Source organism: Meles meles, chromosome 6 (assembly GCF_922984935.1).
Source record: "Meles meles chromosome 6, mMelMel3.1 paternal haplotype, whole genome shotgun sequence".
Taxonomy (NCBI): domain Eukaryota; kingdom Metazoa; phylum Chordata; class Mammalia; order Carnivora; family Mustelidae; genus Meles; species Meles meles.
The window spans coordinates 39,291,206-39,315,466 of NC_060071.1; the positions used below are offsets into that span (position 1 = coordinate 39,291,206).

Sequence of the window (24,261 nt, forward strand, 5' to 3'; positions counted from 1 at the left end):
CTATAGAGACAAAGAGGGAGAAAGGTATAAAATCAATAGTGTAAGACTAATTTAAAAAACAAATTAAGTCAAAAGAAAGTAAAAAGAAAAAATGATCAATATAACCTGGAAGAAAATAAATTTTAAAATAGATTTTTAATAGGTTTAAAACAATTTTAAATAATTTTTAAAATAGAAAATAAATTTTAAAATAAAATACACAGACAAAAGTTGGTTCTTGAAAAACATGATAAAAATAAAAAATGGGAAAAAAAGGAAAAGCAGATATCACAAATTATCATTGCCAGAAAAGGACATCACTAAAGATGTCCTTTTTTATTTATATAAAATATAAAATATAACAAGACATTATTTACGACAGTACATCTAAAAGTTAGACAAAATGTACCAATTATCCTCAACTACTGAAAACTATTGAGAATATGACATACAATTAAAGAACAATTTCTCTCTGAAAATATATTTAAAAAGTAAAATAAAATAAAATATTAGCCAATAGAATCCAGTAGTTTATAAGAAGACTAATATAACATGACCAAGAGGTATTTATTTCTGAAATATAAAATTAGTTTAACATTTTAAAAGCAATGAATACAATTCACTATATTCAAGGAATAAAAGAGAAAATCCCTACAGTCTTTACACTAGGCACAGAACAATAATTTAATAAAATACAATATCGATTTATTACAACAATCTCTTAGAAGTTAAGAATAGAATGGAACTATCTTAATCTAATAAAAGACCATTCTTTCTTTCTTTTCTTTTTTAAGATTTTATTTATTTATTTGACAGACAGAGATCACAAGTAGGCAGAGAGGCAGGCAGAGAGAGAGGAGAGGGAGCAGGCTCCCTGCTGAGCAGAGAACCTGATGCACGGCTTGATCCCAGGACCCTGGGATCATAACCTGAGCTGAAGGCAGAGGCTTTAACCCACTGAACCACCCAGGCACCCCAAAGACACACTCTTTCAAAAAAGAAACAACTATAAAACCAGTGAGCCTATTTTTTCATTGAAATGTAGTGGCATAAAATATTTTAGTTTCAGGCGTACAACATAATCATTCAACATTTATAAACATTATAAATTGATCACCACCATACATCTAGCTACTATCTGTCACCATACAAAATTGTTATATCAATTTCCTATACTATCCATTGTATCTCCATGTCTTATTTATCTTATAACTGAAAGTTTGTATCTTTCATTTTCCTTGCTCTATTTTACCTATCCCTCTGCTCTCCTAGCCTCTGGCAACCACCTGTTTTCTCTCTCTATCAATGAATCTGTTTCTGTTTTGCATGGTTTTTTGTTTTTTGTTTTTTTTAGATTCCATATGTAAGTGAAATCATACGGCATCTTTCACTGACTTATTTCACTTAGTGTAATAGCCTCTAGCTGTACTCAATCATTTGTGACAAATGGCAAGAATGTATTCTTTTTTATGGCTGAGTAATATTCCGTTGTATATCTTACCCATTCATCTATTATAAGATGGACACTTAGATTGTTTCCATATCTTGGCTACTATAAATAAGGGTGTAATGAATATAATGCTATATATGTCTTTTTGAATTACTGTTTTCATTTTCCTCAGATGAATTCCCAGAAGTGGAATTGCGGGATCATACAATATTTCTGTTTTTAACTTTTTGAGGATCCACCATAAATTTTTCCATAATGGCTGCTCAATTTTGAATTTCCACCAACAGTGCATGAGGATTCCCTTTTTATCACATCCCCGACAATACTTGTTATTTCTTATTTTGTTTTTTATATCGTCATTCTTTCAACTGTGAAACAATATCTTGTACTTTTGGTTTGCATTTCCCTGATGATAAGTGACCTTGAGCATCTTTTGGTGTGTCTGTCGCCATTTGTATGTCTTCTTTACAGCAGTATCTATTAAGGTCTTCTGCCTAATTTTTAAATGGATATGTTTATATTGAGTTTGCTGAATTTTTTATATATTTTGGACATTGACTGCTTACGAGTCATATCATTTGTAAGTATTTTTTCCATTCAGTATGTTACGTTTTGTTTTGTTGATGGTTTTCTTTGTTGTGCAAAATCTTTTTAGTATGGTGTAGCCCCGGGTGTTTATTTTTACTTTTGTTGCCCTTGCTTGAGGAGGTAGATCCACAAAACATATATATATATATATACACACACACACACACACACACACACATACATATGTGTGTGTGTATATATATACATATACATATATATATATACATATACATATACATATATATATATACATATACATATATATATATATATGCCTAAGAGCTCATGCATATGATTTCTTCAGCAATTTTATGGTTTTAAGTCTTACATTTAAGTCTAATACATTTTCAGCTTATTTTTGTGTATGGTATAAGAAAGTTGCCGCTTGCAGTCCGTGACGACGGGAGAAGAATTAGGCACAAACAAGTCAGCTTCAAGAGATTGGGAGCAGGGGGCAACAGTGGAAAAGACTGCGGCCAAGAGCAACTCCACAGTCTCACTTTTATTAGATTGAAACAATAGCCAACAGAAGAATCGATGAAGGTCAAACGCTAGTCACGTGTCTTGTGGACAACCTGCAAGGAGGAAGATAAAGTTTATAGTTAACCAAGCACATTCAAAGGACGCATCTAAAAGACAACAGGCGCTTCTGGGAAGACAAAGGAGCGATAACGGAAAAGGGAAGCAGGCGGTATTTCGTTCCACCCTGAGCTGACAGGTGGTTCCCTGATGCTCGGCTTCCCTGAAGCAGGCTGCGTTCCGCCCTGGGCGAGCCAGGCGTTCCCGGCTGCCCGGCTTCTGTGAAGGGGCAAGCAGCATTCCGCCCTGAGCGAGCCGGGCATCCCCAGCTGCCCAGCTCCACGGTCGTATATCGTCCTTCTCCCCAAAGACCTGTTGCCAATACATGTTTTTCTTAAGGCCATATCTAAATGTGTTTGGCAACTAGTAAAATCCTCCAGGGGCTATATTTTAAGCAACAAATTGTTCCAAGGGGCAGTAGCAGAGAGTAATCCAGTTTTATTCTTTTGCTTGTAGCTTTCCAGTTTTTCTAACACCTTTATTGAAGAAACTACCTTTCTTCATTGGATATTCTTGCCTTCTTCATCATATATAAACATGGGTTTATTTCCAGACTTTCTGTTCTGTTCTGTTGATCTTTGTGTCTTTTTGTGTGTGTGCTTGATTACTATAGTTTATAGTATAGTTAGAATCAGGAAGAGTGATACCTACAGATTTGTTCTTATTTCTTAAGATCCTTTGGCTATTTTGGGTCTTTTGTGATTCCATACAATTTTCAGGATTATTTTTCTAGTCTGTAAAAAATACCATTGGAATTTTGATAGGGATCACACTGAATCTGTAAGTGCTTTGGGTATTATAGATGTTTTAACAACATTAATTCTTTAAATCACAAACATGGTATATATGTCCACTTGTTTGGGTCATCTTCAATTTCTTCTATCAATGTATTATTTTCAGAGTACAGTTCTTTAAACTTCTTTGCTAAATTTATGCCTAGGTATTTTTTTGATGCAGTTGTAGATAGGTTTTTTCCTTTAATTTCTCTTTCTGATAGTTTATTATTAGTGTATAGAGGTGAAACAGATTTATGTATATTACTTTCATATCTGGCAACCTTACTGAATTCATTAGTTTTAATAGTTTTTCAGTGGTGTCTATAATGTTTTCTAGACATAGTACATTATCTGCAAATAATGACAGTTTTACTTCTTTTCCAATTTGGATATCTTTGATTTCTTTTTCTCATCTGATTGCTGTGGCTAGGATTTCCAATACTGTGTAGAAAACAAGTGGCAAGACTGGGCATCCTTGTCTAGTTCCTGATCTGAAAGGAAAAAAACCTTCAATTTTTCACCATTAAGTATGATATTAGCCATGGGTTTGTTATATATGGCCTTTATTATGTTGACACATATTCTCTATATACCCATTTTTTGAGAGTTGTTATCATAAGTAGATGTGGAATTTTATCAAATGTTTTTTATGCATCTCTTGATATGATTATATGATTTTTCTTCCTTTTTTGGTTCTTGCTAATGTGGTATTACATTGATTTATTTGTAGATAATGAATCATCCTTTCATCCCTGGAATAAATCCTACTTGATCACAGTATATGAACCTTTTAATGTATTTTTAAATTCATTTTGCTAATACTCTGTTGAGGATTTTTGCCTCTATGTTCATTAAGGGTATTGACCTGTAACTATATTGTTTTATCTTTGTCTAACTTTGGCATCAGAGTAACACTGAGAATGTAGAATGAGTTTGAAGCATTCCTTCTTCTTTACTTTTTGGTATAGTTTGAGAAGGATAGGTATTAACTCTTCTTTAAATATTTGGTAGAGGGGCGCCTGGGTGGCTCAGTTCTTTAGCATCTGCCTTTGGCTTAGGTCCTAGGATTGATCCCCACATTGGCTTCCTGCTCAGTGGGAAGCCTGCTTCTCTCTCTTCCATTCCCCCTGCTTGTGTTCTCTCTCTCACTGTGTCTTTCTTTGTCAAATAAATAAGATCTTTAAATTTTTTTTTTTTTTTTTTTTTTTTGTAGAATTTGGCAGTGAAGCCATCTGGTCCGGGGCTTTTCTTCTTTGGGGAGTTTTTTTTTTTTTTAATTTATTATTATTATTGATTGAATTTTATTGCTAGTAATTGGTCCACTCATATTTCCTATTTTTTCTTGAGTCAGTCTTAGAAGATCATATATTTCTGGGAATTTATCCATTTCTTCCCATTTGTTGGTACATAATTAGTTTTTTAATGATCCTTTGTATTTCAGTGGCATAAGTTGTAACTTTTTTTTCATTTCTGATTTTATTTATTTGGGCCTCTTTTTTTTTCTTCATAGCTAAAGGTTTATCCATTTTGTTTATGTTTGCAAAGAACTACTCTTAGTTCATTATTTCTATTGTTTTTGTGGTCTCTATCTTATTTATTTTTGCTCTTTATTATTTCCTTTCTTTTACTAAACCTGATCTTTGTTCTTTTTTTCTTTTCTTTTAGGTGTAAGGTTAGATTTTTTTTTTTCTTGTTTCTTGAAGTTGGCCTGTATCACTATTTACCTCTCTTTTAAAACTGTGTTTTCTGTATCCCATAGATTTTGGGCTGTTTGTTTCCATTTTCATTTTACCTCCCTTTTAAAACTGTGTTTTCTGTATCCCAAAGATTTTGGACTGTTTCTTTCCATTTTCATTTGTCTCAAGGATTTTTCTTTGCTTCTTTGATTTCTTCATTGACTTACTGATTTATAATGGTGTCGTTCAGCTTTCACATGTTTGTTTTGTCCACTTTTCTTTTTGTAATTGATTTCTAGTTTCATGCCATTTTGGTCAGAAAAGATGTTTGAAATGATTTTAGTCTTTTTTAACTTACTGAGACTTGTTTTGCAGCCCAACATGTGATGTATCCTGAAAAATGTTCTATGTGTTCTTAAAAAGAACGTGTATTCTTCTGCTTTTGGATGGAGTGTTGTGTACACATTAAGTCCATTTGGTCTACTGTGTTGTTCAAGGCCAATGTTTCCTTACTGATTTTCTCCCTAGATGATCACTCTATTGTTATAAGTGGAGTGTTAAAGTTCCCTACTATTGTTGTATTACCATGAATTTCTCCCTTGTCTAGTAACATTTTTTTAAATGTATTTAGGAGTTCCTATGTTGAGCACATAGATATTTACAAGTGTTATATCCCCTTGTTGGATTGAACCCTTTATCATAATCTAATGCCCTGTTCTGTCTCTTGTTACATCCTTTCTTTTAAAGTCTATTTTGTCTGATGCAAGTATTGCTACCACAGCTTTCTTTTTGTTTCTATTTGCAAGGAATAGATTTTTCCATCCCTTCACTTTTAGTTTGTCTGTGTCTTTAGATCTGAAATGAATCTATCATAGCATATATAGAAGTCTTGCTTTTTTGTTTTTTGTTTTTTGTTTTTGTCTATTTAGCCACCCTATATCTTTTGATTTAATCTATTTACATTTAAGGTAACCTTTGACAGATATGTACTTCTTACCATTTTATGATTGTTTTCTTTTTCAACCATTTTATGGTTGCTTTTGTAGTTTTTTGGTTTTTGTGTTTTGTTTTGTTTTGTTTTTCTGTTTCTTTCTCTCTTACTCTCTTCTCATGGGATTTGGCGACATTCCTTAGTGTTATGTTTGTATTTCTTCCTCTTTAATTTTTGTGTATCTGTTATAGGCATTTAGGCTGTGGTTATCACAAAGTTCATATGTAATATCCTAAATGTATATTCTCCTTTAAGGTGATTAGGTTCCAGCATGTTCCAAAAGCACTACAGTTTTACTCTTCCCCTATTTTTTTGTTTTTGATGTCATATTTTACATGTAAGTATTTTGTGTGTCCTTTGACCAATTATTATAGGTCTAGATGATTTTACTGTTGTCTTTAACCTTCATACTACCTGCCCCTTCCAATCAGGGACGGGAGAAGAATTAGGCACAAACAAGTCAGCTTCAAGAGATTGGGAGCAGGGGGCAACAGTGGAAAAGACTGCGGCCAAGAGCAACTCCACAGTCTCACTTTTATTAGATTGAAACAATAGCCAACAGAAGAATCGATGAAGGTCAAACGCTAGTCATGTGTCTTGTGGACAACCTGCAAGGAGGAAGATAAAGTTTATAGTTAACCAAGCACATTCAAAGGGCTCATCTAAAAGACAACGGGCACTTCTGGGAAGAGAAAGGAGCGATAACGGAAAAGGGAAGCAGGCGGTATTTCGTTCCACCCTGAGCTGACCTGGTGTTCCTGGGTGCTCCGCTACCCTGAAGCAGCCGGTGTTCCGCCCTGGGCGGGGCAGGCGTTCCCGGCTGCCCGGCTTCTGTGAAGGGGCAAGCAGCGTTCCGCCCTGAGCGAGCCGGGCATCCCCAGCTGCCCAGCTTCACGGTGTATATCGTCCTTCTCCCCAAAGACCTGTCGCCAGTATATGTTTCTTAAGGACATATCTCAATATGCTTGGCAACTAGTAAAATCCTCCAGGGGCTATGGTTTAAGCAACAAATTGCTCCGAGGGGCAGTAGCACTACCTGTGTTGATGCTTGAAGCACGACCTTTACTATGTGTTCACCTCTTCCACTGAGATTTTTTTATTATTATTTTTTGTTTTGTTTTTTACCTATGGCCTTTTCTTTTATGTTTAAAGAAGTTCCTTTCCCATTTTCTGGAAGGCCAGTTTGTTGTTGATGAACTCCTTTCACTCTTGCTTGTCTGGAAAATTCCTTTTGCTTCCTTCAATTTTGAGTGATAATCTTGCCAGGGAGAGTATTACTGGTGGTCATTGTTTTTTCTTTCAGCATTTTGAATATATTGTGCCATGTTTCTGGCTTGTAAATCTTCTGCTGAAAAATCAGCTGGTAATCTTACTGGGGTTTTTCTTGTACATAAATAATTGTTTTCTCTTGCTCCTTTAAGAATCTCTTTTTAACTGTGGACACTTGGATTATAATGTGTCTTGATATGGGTCTCTTTAGATTCATCTTTTTGGAGATTCTATGTGATTCCTGGACTTGGAAGTCTGCTTCCTTCACCAGTTTTGGGATATTTTTAGCCATTATTTCTCCAAATTGGTTTTCTGTCCCATTTTCTATCTTTTCTCCTTCTGGGACCACTATACAATGAATGTTAGTATGCTTGCAGTCCTAGAGGGCCCTGAAATTATCCTTATATTTTACTTATTTTTAAAGATAGATTTATTTATTTATTTAAGAGAGAGAAAGAGAGAGCATGAGCGGGGGGTGGGGGGGAGAGGGAGAAGGCAAGAAAGAACCTCAAACTGAGCACAGAGCTGGTGTGGGGCTTGATCTCACAACCCTGAGATCATGATCTGAGTTGAAACCAAGAGTCAGATGCTTACTGAACTGAGTCACCCAGGTGCCCCAACTATCCTCATTTTTAAATTCCTTTTTCTTTTTGCTGTCCAGTTTGGATGATTTCCACCATCTTGTTTTCCAGATTGCTGATCCATTCTTCTGTATCATCTAATGTTCTGTTGATTTTCTGTAGTACAGTTTTCATTTCAGTTATTGTTGTCTTCAGTTAGGATTGGTTCTTTTTAATATTTTCTGTCCTTGCTGAACTTCTCATGGTATTTATTCATTCTTCTCCTGGGTTTAGTAGACATCTTTACAACCATTACTTTGAACTATTTATCTGGTAAGTCACTTATCTTCATCTTCACTTAGTTCTTTTGGGGGGGGGGGCTTGTCTTGTTCTTTCTGTCATATTTTTTGACATATTGTTCTGTCTTCTTATTATGCTTCTTTGTGTTTAGATCAGCTAATTCTCTTGGTCTTCAAGGAGGAGCATTATGTGGAAGGTGTGCTATGAGGCCCAGTGTCATAAATTTCCCTGGTCTCCTGCCAGGTGTCCCAGGGGTGTCTTCTGTGTGGTTCATATGCACCCTCCTGTTATGGCTGGAGGTTGTTGTTGTTGGGGTTTTGGTGCATAGTTGCTTGTGTGGGGGGCTGTCCCCTGGCACAGATGTCTGTTAGGCCCCACTACAACTGCTATGGGCATGCTGGTGAGTAGAGCTTGACCTGACCTGTATGGCTGAGGGACCAGGCTATAACTGCTTTAGAGGTGCTAGTGTGCAGGGTTGGCCCTGGTGTGACTAGTTGCAAAGCCCAAGATGGGTTAGACTTCTGGTGTGGATAACTGTGATTGAGTGGAGTTCCATTTTCTGCTGCTCTCTGGCTCTCCTGGATATGGGTGTTCATCTTCCCTGTGCAGGTTTGCTGAGCTTTGGAGCCTTAGACTTCCTTATTCTTCAGGGAAGATCTCTACACTCGTGGGTCTCACTGGGGGTACTAGTCATGACCAGACCACCTCTTCTTGCCTTAACTGTCTGCATGTGACGTATTATTTATATCTTTAGTTGTAAAAGATCTGTTCTATTAGTCTTCACTTCATTCTCTGAGATGGTTCTATAATCAATTGTAGATTTTGGCGTGTCGGTGTGAGGACAGAAGCTCAGGATCTTCCTATTCTGCCATCTTGATCTCCTCTCTAAACATTATGCTTATGGATAAAATTTTGAAATCTTCCGCCTGAAATCAGAAATAAGACTGACAGCTGATAACATCACCTTTATTTAACAATTTACTAGAAGTCCTATGCAATACAATAAGATAAGGGGTAGAAAAGTATAATGATTATAAAAGCATATGTTGATGTTGTTAATATGTGTCTATGACATAATAGTACTTCTAGAAAATCCAAAAGAAACTATAGGATAACTAATAGAATTTTAAAAGTGGCTCCTGGGTGGCACTGTAGGTTAAGTGTCTGACTCTTGATTTTGGCTCAGGTCATGATCTCAGGGTAATGACATCGAGCCCTGGGTAGCGCTCCATGCTGAACTTGGAGCCTGCTTAACATTCTCTCTCTGCCTCTCCCCTCATGCTCATACACTCTTTCTCTCTCTCAAAAAAAGTGAATATAATAAGTCTATATAAAAGTTAATTAAGTTTCTATATAGTAGCCACAAGCTGTTAGAAAATTACATATAAACAATACCATTTAAATAGCATTAAAACCATGAGAAACAAATAGTGATGAAAGATGTGCAAGCCCTCTACTCAGACAACTATAAAATGTTACTAAGAGAATTTTAAGATGAACCAAAATAAAATACTGTTCCTAAAAAGATGTATTGTTGTAAAGAGAGTAATGCTCCCCTCATTGACTTAGAGATTTAATGCAATTCCATAAAAATTCCAGCAGGTATTTTTGTGAAGATTGACAGATTCACTCAAAAAATGTATAAAGAAATACAAAAGGCGGGGCGCCTTGGTGGCTCAGTGGGTTAAGCCTCTGCCTTTGGCTCAGGGATCATGATCTCAGGGTCCTGGAATCGAGTTCCGCATAAGGCTCTCTGCTCAGCAAGGATCCTGCTTCCCCCTCTCTGCCTGCCTCTCTGCCTACTTGTGATCTCTGTCTGTCAAATAAATAAATAAAATCTTAAAAAAAAAAAAAAGAAAGAAACACAAAAGGCTAAGAATCACCAAGGCAGTGTCAAAGAGGAAGATAAAAAAACCCTGGAGAACTGCATTATCAGTTATCAAGACTTTTTTTTTTTTTTTAATTTTTATTTATGTATTTTTTCAGCGTAACAGTATTCATTGTTTTTGCACAACACCCAGTGCTCCATGCAATACGTGCCCTCCCTATTACCCACAGTTATCAAGTCTTATTAAAAGAGTGTGGTGTCAGTTCATGACAAAGAGACCGATAGGACAAACTAGTCTGGAGACAAACTCATATATGCCATTGCCTAATTTATACCGAAGATGACAATTCAAGGCAGTGGGGGAAAGAATGGTCTTCTGAATAAGGGGTGTTGTGCAATTGTACCTCTTCAGGAAAAAGAACTCTGAAACTTAGACTGTTCACAATATACAACTGCAGGTGGATTGTGGATCATAACAAGCCAGAGATGGGCACCCAGGGTCAGTTACAGGAGACGAGTAGGTGTGGATGAAAGGAAGCCCACCAGTAAAGTACTAAGAAGTGAGAGAATGGCATGATAGGGGACAGCACACAAGATGTACATTTTATAGGATTTTGAATTGTGAAGGAAATTGTAGTACAGGAATTGGGAACGAAGCATATTTAAAGTAGCATCGGAGGAGCCAAGAAAGAGATAGACATTGAAAGTAAATAAACAAGGATGTGTTGGATGACGTAAAAGCTAACGGTCTTTGAAGAAACAGAGCTGCAAAACAGGGAATAAAGAGAAATTTTTGGTCCTGAATTACTCTCATTTAAGAAAAGAGCAATATTCAGTGTTAATTATGTGCAAGTAATATCTTTTATGGTATGTAACATTATTAATTTTTTTAGGTGGTTTGAGCCTTTTGTCATGCAGTGGCTGGATGAAAATGAAGATGTGTCAATGGAGTTCCTTCATGGAGCACTAGGAAGAGACAAAAAAGATGGAGTGAGTTTGAATTACTTTAAGACAGCTTATTGTCAAGATTCATTCACACAACTCATTTTTAAGATAATGGAAATTATTAGGCTCATTGTTATTATTTAAGGTTTATTTTAATCCTCTCATGACCAAATTAAATGTAAAACACAACTATAAAGGGCTGGTAGGAACCTTAGGGAATTGTTTAAATTAAAAAAAGAAAATCAATCCCCCTTTTGCTCTAAGATTCTTTTACCTCCTGAATTGAAGTCTAAAACTTCAGTAGGGTTATACAAACTTTCTTGTCCAGAAACCTTTCCAGGATTTTAAGACTGGGAGCAGACACCCTCCAAACCCCTCTGGAGCACCTTAAGTGTTGAGCCACAATATAAAATCTAAACCATTCTCGTATCTATGGGGAATGAGAAAGAAAAGGAAGCAGTCCCTCAGTGTCACAATGGAGAAACCAGTTAATAGCAGCCTGCCCCATGATACGAGTTCTAATACATTCTCCAGAAAAGGACATGAGTGATTTTCAAACGGGGAAGCGTTTTATTAAATAGGAAAAGAAGGCATGTGAAATGAAGGTACATGATACAGGAGACCGAGTTATTTATGTGAAATGATTCTCCTCTCGCCACACTCCCCCGAATGTGCTTATTGGGATGGTCTGATCTGGTTTCCTCTTCTCTCCCCTCAGTTCCAGCAGACATCTGATCATGCCCTCTTCTCTTGTTCCGTGGTTGATGTCTTCGCCCAGCTTAATCAGAGCTTTGAGATTATTAAGAAACTGGAATGCCCTAATCCTGAAGCATTATCTCACTTAATGAGAAGATTTGCAAAGGTAGGTTAAAGAGAATGAATGCTTTCCTTTCTGAGACTGCGGCATGTTATTATTTTCTTGCACAGAACCTGAAGGATGTTGCAGTTTGTATTCTTCTCTGACTCTAGTACCCCAATTTCCTTTCTAATTCTAGTACCAATAGGTTTGGTTTCCAGGTTTGTCATCTGACTTTCTTTCTGCCCTTCTTGTTTCTTTCTTTTTTTTTTTTTTTTTTAAGATTTTATTTGTTTACTTGACAGAGAGAGAGAGAGACAGATAATATAGGCAAGCAGAGTGACAGGTGGAGGCAGAGTGAGAAGTAGGCTCCCTGCCGAGCAAGGAACCAGATGTGGGTCTGGATTCCAGGACACTGGGATCATGACCTGAGCTGAAGGCAGCTGCTTAACCAACTGAGCCACCCAGGCGTCCCTGCCCTTCTTGTTTCTTAAAATGGATTTATTATTCTTTAAAAATCTATTTGTCATTCGCATTTGTGACTCAGTCATTTGTAAGTGAAGAGACTGCGAAGAATGGCAAAATTATTTATTTCAGTTATAGTGCTTCTTAGCTGAAAGTATGCCTTGGCATTTCATATTTAAATTGCAAGTATTCTTAACACACAGTGTACTACAGTGAAAAATATATTAGACTTGGAATCATGAAAATGATTTCAAATCAGCCATTAACTACAGTATGAATCTGAATTTTTTTTTAATTTTTTTTAATTTTTTAAAATTTAATTTTTAAAATTAAATTAAATTTAAAATTAAAAAATTTTTAAAATTTTTAAAAAATTTTTTAAAGTTTTTTTTTTATTATTTATTTGTCAGAGAAAGGCAGAGAATACAGCAAGGGAAGTGACAGACAGAGGGAGAAGCAGGCTCCCCAGCGAGCAGGGAGCCGATGTGGGATTAAATCCCAGGACCCTGGGATCATGACCTGAACTGAAGGCAGAGCCCAACCTACTGAGCCATCCTGGTGCCCCCCCCCACCCAGTTCATTTCATTTTTATAAAATGTAGTTTTCTTAGATGACAGACTAAGTGGGAAAGCAAAGATGTGTCTAGATCTTGCAGAACCCTGCTGTCCAAATTAGGAAGTTTAAAGTTAATCTTCTGAACAACCCAAGTAACACTGAACATGTGGGGAATTTTAAGCAGGGTAGTGACATGGCGGACAGTGATGTAGGGGAACGACCTGCCTGGAGCTATGTGTGACTGCCCTTCGGATGAGTATGGCTCCATGGTTTGGATGATGAGCAGAGGTCTCCACTGTCCATCCAACAAGCGCTTACTTCTTACCTCGTTTGCATATTTCACTAGTCACTTTGAAAGATGAAGCCATGAATAAGCAATATCTCTGGCTACAAAAAAGTTTATAATGGGAGTGCCAAATCTATGACAAAGTCAAATGCTATAGTCAGGGCATCTCAGAGGTTAAAAGACCATATATATATATGTGTGTGTGTGTGTGTGTGTGTGTGCGTGCACGCGCTTTCATATATATATATATAAACATACATATATATTTATATTTTTTGTATTTATATATAAATATATAAAATTTATATATAAAAATATATATGTATATATATTTATATTTAAATATTTATAAATACATGCCTTTGACATGTTAAAAATAAGAAAATGCCAAAACTCAGTTAATTTGTAAAATATTTAAGGTGTATTAATGTTCTAAGGCTGCCATAATTAAATATCACAGAATAGTGGCTTAAAAAGCAGAAAAGTACTTTTTGACAGTTTGGGAGAGGTCTGAGACCCAGGTTTTAGCAGATTTAGTTTCTCCTCAGGCTTCTCTCCTTGGCTTAGGGATGGCAACCTTCCTACTGGGTTTTCACATGGTTCTTCCTCTGTGTGTATGCTCCCCTGGTGTTTCTAGGCATACCCAAATTTGCTTTTCTTATAAAGATACTGGTTAGTTTCCTTAGGTAGGCACTTCAAGGGGATCTGGGATCATTCCAGGGAGGAAGCCCTGAACAGTTAGTAGCTGTTACTATTTTGTTCAAGTCTTTTTAAATTTTTTTTATTTTTTTAAAGATTTATTTATTTATTTGAGAGAGACAGCACAAGCAGGAGAGAGGGAGAGGGAGAAGCAGAACCCCCACTGAGCAGGGAGCCCAATGCAGGGTTCTGGTCCCAGGACTCTCAGATCATGACCTGAGCTGAAGCCGCAGGCTTAACCAACTGAGCCACCCAGGTGGCCCAGTTTTGTTCAAGTCTTGATAGGCCAAGATTGAGGCCAGGTTGAGAGAGGCCTGGAGGTAGCCTGGCCAGAGTTTGGTCAAGGAGAGAGTCTTTGTCACCCTCCTCCATTCTGTTGACTCAGGTTCTCCCCTGACAAGTATGAGAGGTCTCAAAGAAAAGAAAGCATAGGATTAGTATAGAGCTGATGGAATTGTACCATTGGACATTTAGGCCCTCCTTATAAGGAGTCTGGAAGAACAGGCAAAGTGGAAACATCTTTAGTAGAAAACTGGGATATTGTATCAGAATATTGAAATCATATAATTAAAAAAAATCAAAAGGCTGAAAAAGAAAATGAGAAGCCAATGAAGGCCTTTAGGTACATAAGCTGTCAGCCTAAACCATATTATATTATTTGTTTACCATTGAGTAACCATCAAGTATTGTTAACCTTTGAACTCTAGTCTTTATATGTTAATTATGATAGACAGAAGTAACCTTCTGCTTTTAAAGATAATAGGTAAAAATCCTTTCCTTTGATTCTTTCCAGAGGGGACTTTCTTGGTAGCCACTGATTTCAATTTCCCAGTGTGGTAAAATGATTCAATGCTCCCAGTGTGGTAGAATTACTCTTGGAGAAAAAAAAAAATCACTGTCTTTTCTTGACAAGCAGCTGCATTGTGGGTGACTGCCAAGAGAAGAATGGAATGGGGTCATTAGGGATACTGTTGAAAAAAGTGTGTCACATACTGTTCTTGGAACTCTGTGGGACTCATGGAAGCAGGGTCATATGGAGAATTTAATAATCTCAGAGTTAATATATTTAGTGACATACTATTAAATGGTACACAATATTAGAAAAGTAACTAGAATTCACCCTCAGAGTAGTCAGAAAGCTGGTTATGTAAGGTGGAGGTGTGGAAGCAGGGAGAGAGAGCAGGAGGAAAAGGGCTCCGGGCTCAAGCTGCTGGGCTCCAGACCACTCTCCCCTCCTTGGTACCTTTGACCTTTCTGTAGCTCTGAGGTTGTGTGCAGCCACGTGTAAACAAGTGGGTTGCAGGAAAGTGTAAAGAAGTGGGAGGTTACAAAGAGGGTTATGTTAGAATCCACACAGGAAAATGCCTTCTTTGAAGCGAGGAGAAAAGAGCTAGGCTCCATGTGTCACTGAGGAAATGTGAGCTTTTATTGGCACAATAAAAAAAACTTTTAGGGGCGCCTGGGTGGCTCAGTGGGTTAAAGCCTCTGCCTTCGGCTCAGGTCATGATCTCAGGGTCCTGGGATTGAGCCCCACATAGGGCTCTCTGCTCCGCGGGGAGCCTGCTTCCTCCTCTCTCTCTGCCTGCCTCTCTGCCTACTTGTGATCTGTCAAATAAATAAATAAATGAAAGTCTTAAAAAAATTTTTTTAATACCTAAAATATTCTTAATCCATGTAAATTCAATACTACCAATTATCATCCCGTAGAAATAATGCAAGGAAAAAAAAAACATTTACTGGGAAAGCAGAAATTGGTAATTTTCATTGAAAGATAAATTCTATTAGAATGATTTTAAAAAATAAAAATGAAGATAGGACTTTGTGGTTAATATAATTAGCTATTTCACAGTAACTTCAGACTGTTAGAATTTGTTTTGTTTCATCAGATGGGACCTTTGGTCTTGAAAACCCTATCCTTTTTGGAATTGGGATCCTTGTATCAGAATATTGAAATCAGGGCGCCTGGGTGGCTCAGTGGGTTAAGCCGCTGCCTTCGGCTCAGGTCATGATCTCGGGGTCCTGGGATCGAGTCCCGCATCGGGCTCTCTGCTCAGCAGGGAGCCTGCTTCCCTCTCTCTCTCTCTGCCTGCCTCTCTGCCTACTTGTGATCTGTGTCTGTCAAATAAATAAATAAAATCTTTAAAAAAAAAAAAAAAGAAAAAAGAATATTGAAATCATATTCTCCTCCTAGGACTTATATTTATTTAAACTATCTCTCGGAGAAAAGACATAATTAATGATATCTGCAGACAGGAAGATTTGGCATTGTAAAATGGGGATTGAAAGGATGGTTTGTCCATACTAAAGCATGTATAAGACTCAATATACCAATCAAATGCTTCACATTTCATAGCTGTGATAAGAGGTGAAGAGTGTACACAGGCCATGGATATTTCTGTGGCTTTACTGCTTCTCTCTCTCTCTCTCCTTTTTTTTTTTTTTTTTTTTTTTTGGTGCTCAGGGACCCTGGAGATACAATGCTGAATGAGACACATGTATTTCTTGTTCTTTGGGAACATAATCCTAATTTTCTAAAGTAATGATGATAGATAATTGAACATTGCTATGTGCTAATAATCTCTTACTTATTCTTCACTACAACCCCGTGACAAGGTGCTGTGGTTTTTCCTAATTATTCAAATGATGAAATAAGTTTAGAAATTTAAATAACTCAGACAAGCACCCAACTAGAAATGGCATGGTTCGTGAAATGCTTTTAACCACTAAGCCATACTAGCTTCCCAGTCTGGTGTCATCACAAATCAATTAGTAAGTTGGAGAGCAGAATCTCAACATTTCTTTTTATGCTCTGGGCCAAGCCTAGGCAGTTCAGGGGAGAGTCTACGTTATGCTGCGTGTGTTAAAATGCAGTGCTAGAAAGCACCGAAGTGACTTTCTAGTGTCACTGAACAGATACTACACCTCTTGTCTTCCCTGCATTGCTCTAATACTAAAAGTCCCCTGAAAAGATGGGTTTTGAACCAGGGTTCTTATCTTACTGATTGCAAGAGTCATACCCTAGAGGGACTGACTGGTGATGTTGACAAGATATTTAGCCCACTTCTAACACATGGCATTCGCTCAGGAGATCCTACTGACTGACTGACAGCTATCCCCCTCAATAACAGGAGTAGCTGCCATCTAATGAGAGCAGAGTGAGGATGAGAGGTATTTTAGTTATCCTGCTTGATCTTTAAATGCAGAGTATCCCTGGCTTCACCACCACAATCCTGTTAGAATGTCACTGTATTGGGTGCCTGGGTGGCTCAGTGGGTTAAGCCTCTACCTTCGGCTCAGGTCATGATCTCAGGGTCCTGGGATCAAGCCCCGCATCCGGCTCTCTGCTCAGCAGGGAGCCTGCTTCCTCCTCTCTCTCTGCCTGCCTGTCTGCCTACTTGTGATCTGTCTGTCAAATAAATACATAAAATCCTTAAAAAAAGAAAAAAAAAAGAATGTCACTGTATTTAATCTGGAGTTCTTTGAAGGACAGTTCCTTTGCTGCACCCATAAAAGAATCATCCATACTTCATGACTCTCTCCATGTAAACTATACTTTCTTTCAGAACATGATGCAAACAGCTTCTCACTCTGTGCTGCCCCATTTCTGAAGCCCAAGAGTCCCACAGAGAGAAGTCATTATTAGCTAAGTCCACATACTCTGAAAGAAGTTCTGTCTTCCCAGCTTTGCTAGGTACCCCTTCCATCAACAGATTCTCTCTGAAGAGTTAACCTCCACCCTGCTGTGCATTCAGTAGGACTGAGATTTTCAAACTTTAGCTTGCATCAGAATCATCTTGGGGGCTTCTTAACACACACCAGAATTGCTGACTCAGTAGACCCGGGAGAGGACCAGAGACCTGGAACTTCCTCAAGTTCCTAAGTGATGCTTATGAGGCAGCAGGTCTGTCTTAGGTCACTATGTCTCAAGTAACTGCTTACTGGTATTAAAGAAATAACATCTGAAATGGTTTTACTTTGTTGAATAAATTAGAGTGAAATTGCAGTTGCCCCTAAAATGTGCACGAGCCACTTTCATCAAGCATACTTTGTACATTAGTAAAGAAATGGATGTTGTCATTGCCAATGTATCCACAACTCTTACGGGCACAAGGCCTTACACTATATCCTACCTGGCTGAGCTCTCTGTCTCACCCCACAACTCATCCCAACTTGCTAACAACCACTGGTGTTTGTAGGTTAGTGGATGCGAGATCCTAGGATCAGTTCGTTGACCCCACAGGGGAACTGAGCAGACCAGGATTTTCTTGCAGAGTCAGGTGCTGGGCTGTGGGGGATACCGTGACAGTAATCAGAAATGAGTGTCTGGATTCTGCTCTCCACACTTTCTCTGGGGCAAGTTAGAATCTGTGAGTCACAACAAGCTGCCCGAGTCAGATTTGCCTTCATTTTTGCTTTTACCACATGGTGAAATGTTTCTAAAGAGTTTACACTGTCATTAGAAGCTGTAAGTTGAAAGCAGTACTCCTATGTATGAGTGAATTGGTACTTCACAGGTAAGTTCCAAAGTGAGTTTCAGCATTGTATCTGAAGCCAGATACAGCTGCATTTGGACGATACTTCAGTCTGATCAGCCATCTGTTTCTCTAGACTTATGGGTCTTCTGCTTGATAAGATTCTATATTTTCCAAGGCCAACTTTCTATTTAAACTGATGCATATTACCACGATACTTTGTACTTCCACAAAATATCAGTTTCCTTTCTCCATGTTATCCCTACTTTCAGGTTTTCACCGTGATCTTAATTGTCCATAAAACAAGTTCATAGTTACATTTGGTGAATTCAGGGTTGTCAAGTAAGAGATTAAGCTAAAGGAGAGATGTTTAGAGTGTCTCCTGAATTGATTTGAGCCACAAAGAAAATTCAGATGAATATGTTATACAAAAAAGGCAACAGAAGTTTTTTTGTCCTTGCTTTTCTGTGAAAAGAGATAATCTTTATCTACAGTTAGTGTTGCTTGAGAAAATCATGTCCGCATTTGGTTTATGATCATTCAAGCTATATAAGTAAAACTGGTAGGATACAAATTCATCAATGTATCTTGAAGTAATTGAAATAGAATTTAACTAACACATGTGTTTGCCTTTCCTTATTTTGCATAATTAGTGGAACAGAGGGCATCCTTCAGCTCACAAATAGTTATTAAATGGAGAAGGTAAATGCAAAATTAGGATGAAGAGGACAGAACAAAGGCAAAAATTAGGCAACATTTTTAGGAAATAATGCACCAATAACTAATTTAGTAAATTAAAGGTAAATGTATTGAAATAGTGTGATACAACAAAAGTCTTCAGAGGGGTATTTGATATTAGTAAGGTTCCTTATCATAGAAAATTACTGAAAATATTCATTACTAAGGGACATATATAGGAATGCTCTGACAACACTTATAATTGTATAAGGTATTTAGGAACATTGTAGAAACTTGAGAAAATAACCACCACAGTTTTGGCATGCTATATGTATGTGTGATAGGGATGAGAGGGGTGTAGGAACTGGAAATCAAGAGGAAGGAGCCAAAGAAAAGTTTGGTTATTAAGGGGGGAAAAAAAGAGCATTAGGGTCACTAGGTACTAAGCATCCAAGCATAGAGGAGGCTGCCACAAAATCATTTCTCTTCTGCGTACTTATTAAAGTTAGAAATAAGAAATTTCAGGATGGAGCAGATTATATTAAAATGGAATGAATTAATGAGTTCATGTAGAATGTTTTTCACATGTACTCAGAAATATTACACATTGTCATCTAAGCATGGTAGTTTTGATGAAGTTCTAGAACCTAGGTGAGGTTTGGTGGGGTGAGGTCCGGAGCCGATGACCAAGAAAGAATTCTTGAGACATCTTTGGTGCAAAATGGTGGTTTATTAAAGCACGGGGACAGGACCTGTGGGCAGAAAGAGCTGCTGCCCCGGGTTCGGTGGTGAGGGATGGCAGGTTCTGTACCCTGTGGTTGGCGGAAGGTGAGGGAAAGGGAGGTTTCAATGGAGCTTTCATATGCGAAAGAGGGCCTACAAGGTGCCTGAGGTCTTGTGGCCTGATCAAAGTTGTCTTTTGGCAAGCCATTAACAGCAAGATAGTTGGGAGATTCCTGGTGGAATGTCAAATTTCTGCTATCAAGTGTCTTTGTTAGTGAGATTTAGGTTCAGAAGAGATTTAACTTTATTTACATTTCCTTCTACCTCAGCCTCCTTCAGTTTTGTGTATGGAGGGGAGGGCGACCTGAGGGCTTGAGGAACTGAGTTATTTGCGTCTGGAAATTATCAATAGCACAAGGTAACTTTGTTTGTAGATCTCTAGGACATTTGTAAACCAAGGGAGACTCCTGTCTTGCAGGATTGTGATCTCTGCAAGTTAACTATTTGTTTCTGGTTTATGGTGGTCAGGGGTGCCTGAGGAATGCTACACATATTACCGAGGGGAGCCGATGGAGAGGGGGTGCAAGGTGCCAGCTTTTGCTTTGTCCTCAGCCAGGCTCCTGCTCCCTCATCAGTTTGAGATCCTTCTTTTGGCAAGGGTATACATTGAATCACTGCATCCGTCTCTCTCTTAGCTGAAAAAGATGTGAAAAGTTTGCCTGGTTAGCATTAAGCTGGCAAGTGCATGTATAACTGGATACATTTAACTGGGTACATTTCCTGCTTTTCCTCTAGACTATCAATAAAGTACTGCTTCAGTATGCTGCGATCCTATCAAGTGACTTCAGTTCATATTGTGATAAGGAAAATGTGGTAAGTAAACCTGTTTCTGCTTTTATGTATTCCTCAGTTGAGATCCGTTTTTTAAAAAAACAAATGAGTAAGCAAGAGATTTTTTTTCTTTCTTTCTGTTTTCAAGGGTAATAGGGAATAGGGATCTCAAGAAATTGTGTGAATACTTCTCTGGGAATCCTGATCTGGCTACAGAACAGAATTGAGGGGAAGGCTGAGAGTATCTCAATGCCAAGCCAACTTGTGGTTTTCCATGACAATAGGGACAAGACTCACATAAACAATTAAAAACCCACATAATCATAAAACACTGAAGCTGAGAACTAGGAATTAAAAACCTGTTTATGTTGATACCAATCACATAGTTTGGACACTGGTACTAAATTGAGTATAATTTTTCTCTCAGTTTTCAAATAAATTGAGAAAGATAGTTCGTGTAAGAAGTAATGCTGGTTTCTCCTCTAAGTTATTAACTTAGCCTTTTCTTTTGTTATGCCCCAATAATGGGTCTGTGATTAAAGGAGCAAGACTGATATAAAACAAAGGTCAAGCAAAGCTTTATTTTGCGCCAAGCATCAAGAATCTAACCGAATGTTCAGGGCCGCACCTCTTATAAGAGAGGGCGACCCTTCTCTGTTTCATGGACTAGCTTTTTTTTTTTTTTTTAAATATTTTATTTATTTATTTGACAGACAGAGGTCATAAGTAGGCAGAGAGGCAGGCAGAGAGAGGAGGAAGCAGGCTTCCTGCTGAGCAGAGAGCCCGATACGGGACTCGATTCCAGGACTCTGGGATCATGACGTGAACCAAAGGCAGAGGCTTCAACCCACTGAGCCACCCAGGCGCCCCACAGACTAGCTTTTAAGGGCAAAGGCCATGCGGTCCGGCCTGGCCACGCATAGGTGACCAATGAAATTGTAACACACACAGGAAACTCCACAATGATGCTAGGTGACCAATTGAATTACAGTTTACCCTAGTAAACATTAGAATCAGCTTATGACACCTTGATTAGGATTGGCACCAAAAAGGCTCCCAGAGGGCGGGGTCCCTACTCCTTGGTAACCAGGGAGACAGTATGCAACCCCCCACTGGGATGTCTCCACCTGGCCTGACCCACCCTTGTATCTGGGATGTTACCTGGAGCTGGTTTCTGGGGCTTGTCTCCAAGTAAATCCCCTGGGGGAAGGGGAGCAGGGACAGTTTCTAAAAAGGTCCTTACACTTTTCCAGATGATTAAGAAAATCTTAGAACATCGAAAAAATTAAATTAAATTAAGAAAAGAAAAAAAAATCTTTATAAAATTGAAACCAGCATTGCAACTGAATAAAAGGCACCAAGAGATAAACTAAAGAAAGATAAACTGAAGTGATTTGGAGTATAATCAGTGGTAGTCTGTGGTGGAAGGTGAAATCTTTCCTAAATACCAAATGTCATTTTCGGAGAAATATATTGGTAACATTATAGAAATTTTTTAAAAACACAAAAGTTTTAAAGAGGATTTTTAAGGGGCGCCTGGGTGGCTCAGTGGGTTAAAGCCTCTGCCTTCGGCTCAGGTCATGATCCCAGGGTCCTGGGATCAAGCCCGGCATCGGGCTCTCTGCTCCGCATGGAGCCTGCTTCCTCTTCACTCTCTGCCTGCCTCTCTGCCTAGTTGTGATTTCTCTCTGTCAAATAAATAAAAATTAAAAAAAAAAAAAAGAGGATTTTTAAGAGGAAAATCAGTTTTTTTTTTGTTTTGTTTTGTTTTTTTAAACACAATTTTAAAGGAGGAATATCAGTTTTTTTCCTCCTCAAAAAATTAGTTCCCACTATCAGGCAAGTCTAAAAGAATTCTCAGTGAAACCTCATTGACCTCTCGCTGACAGCTCATTAATATAAGTCAGTCTTAATGGTTCTCGAGGGTCCCAGAAGATGCTTCTTTCTCTAAAATTAATATGCTGCCCAGAAATTTTATTAAAACTTGCAGATATCTCAGTGGTGATTTCTACCTGCCATTGGTTATACTCTAATAGATAAGACAGGATATTTATTTACTGAAACTGTATATTTACAATTAAATTCATAATACATTTGAAAAGTAATATGTTGAAAATCAAAACAGTGCAAGATAATTTCAGGAAAAATTCTGATTATATAAGGATAGCCAACTTGAAAATTTTAAAAGGTAGCTATGAATTACCAGGGATAGTCCTTGTCATTCAGAAAAGACAATCAACCTTAAAGACAGCAGACTTTTCACGGTATGATGAGTTAACATTCTGTAGTTTATTTTTTAAAACATTGGAGAAAAATCATATATCAATGTTTATTATTTTTTGTATTGTATTATTTGTATTTTTCTGTATATTTTATACTTCTAAAATCAAGCATTTATAAAGAAAGAAAACACCCTTGCAAATATTACAACACAGGACCTTTTCCTCATTGCTTTTCTTTCCTAGTTCCTGATATCTTAATGAGTCCTAGACTTTAATTCAAATGCCAAGCATCATTTCAGTGTCTCCATGAAAGAATAGCAACAGCTTAGTGTATGCTTTCAGCTGAGATAAATTGAAGAAATTCTTTTGTAGATTCGTGCATGTACATATAACTATTTCTTTCAGTATCAAGAACATTAAAGTTATTTTTCCTCAGTATATTTATGGCCATATGCCTATTACATCTGCAAATTGATCTAGAAACTTTTTTTTTAAAGATTTTATTTATTTATTTGACAGACAGAGATCACAAGTAGGCAGACAGGCAGGCAGAGAGAGAGGAAGAAGCTTTTTTTTTTTTTTAAGATTTTATTTATTTATTTGACAGACAAAGATCACAAATAGACAGACAGGCAGGCAGAGACAGAGGAGGAAGCAGGCTCTCCACTGAGCACAGCACCGGATGTGGGGCTCGATCCCAGGACCCTGAGATCATGACCCGAAGCCAAAGGCAGAGGCTTAACCCACTGAGCCACCCAGGCACCCCTGATCTAGAAACTTTTAAAGAGAGATATCCCCATAACATTTGCTTTCTCAGGGTTCAGAATTAAAGATGACAGTTAGAATGTCTGTAACAGAATATATATTTTCTCTAGCTGTGATGTTTTACCTTGAAAATGGATCACAAGTTTTTAAATCCATTTTCTCATACTCCAAAAATAGCACTGCAACACATATAAATCAGAATTACTTGATTTTGAATATTTTAAAAAACCTTTTTCAACTCAGAAACATACTTTGGTCATAGAGAAATGGCCCTAGTCCCAACACAAATTTCATATTCATTATAGTTTAGGTTCCTAACTTTGTTCCAAATTTAGATCAGATGAAATACATTATGATATTTCTAGGGGGAAAGCCAAACTGTATACAAATAAAAAGATGACAACTTCAACATAGGTTATTTTATCTAATTAAACTCATCAACAAATGATATTTCTGAATTAAGTTACTGTTCTCTTTACTGTGTGTGTTTTCTGTTTTGTTTTCAGTACCTATAGAGGTGCTTAAAATAAAAGCTGTTTCCAGATTAGGTTTAAGGTAGATTTGTGTAATTCAGTCCTCAGTAGTGATTTGATAAATTGATTCCATAAAATTGATATTTCAACATTTCATAGTCAGAGAAATCTTAATGAAAGAGAAGAGTCTCATATTTATTTTTCTCTCTCTCTCTAGATGACTGCATCTCTTTTATATATGGAGCCTTACCTGGGGTCAATAGCAATCCATGCATATTATTTATTATGTTTCTTGGTTGTTCTTTTCCATTGGAAATAGTCATATTAAAAAGACTTGGAGGTTGGTTTTTATTTA

The 24,261-nt window shown here is 37.5% G+C and overlaps 1 protein-coding gene across 3 annotated transcripts in view; it reads left to right on the forward strand.

Moving 5' to 3' along the window:
* Positions 1 to 24,261, forward strand: part of UNC13C (unc-13 homolog C) — a 629,711-nt gene that overhangs the window by 492,825 nt on the left and 112,625 nt on the right. For all 3 annotated transcript variants that reach the window (XM_046009970.1, XM_046009972.1, XM_046009971.1), the window contains 3 exons: positions 10,890 to 10,986; positions 11,660 to 11,803; positions 20,411 to 20,488. In XM_046009970.1, the coding sequence (XP_045865926.1) occupies positions 10,890 to 10,986; positions 11,660 to 11,803; positions 20,411 to 20,488 (319 nt within the window). The remainder of the gene's footprint in view (positions 1 to 10,889; positions 10,987 to 11,659; positions 11,804 to 20,410; positions 20,489 to 24,261) is intronic.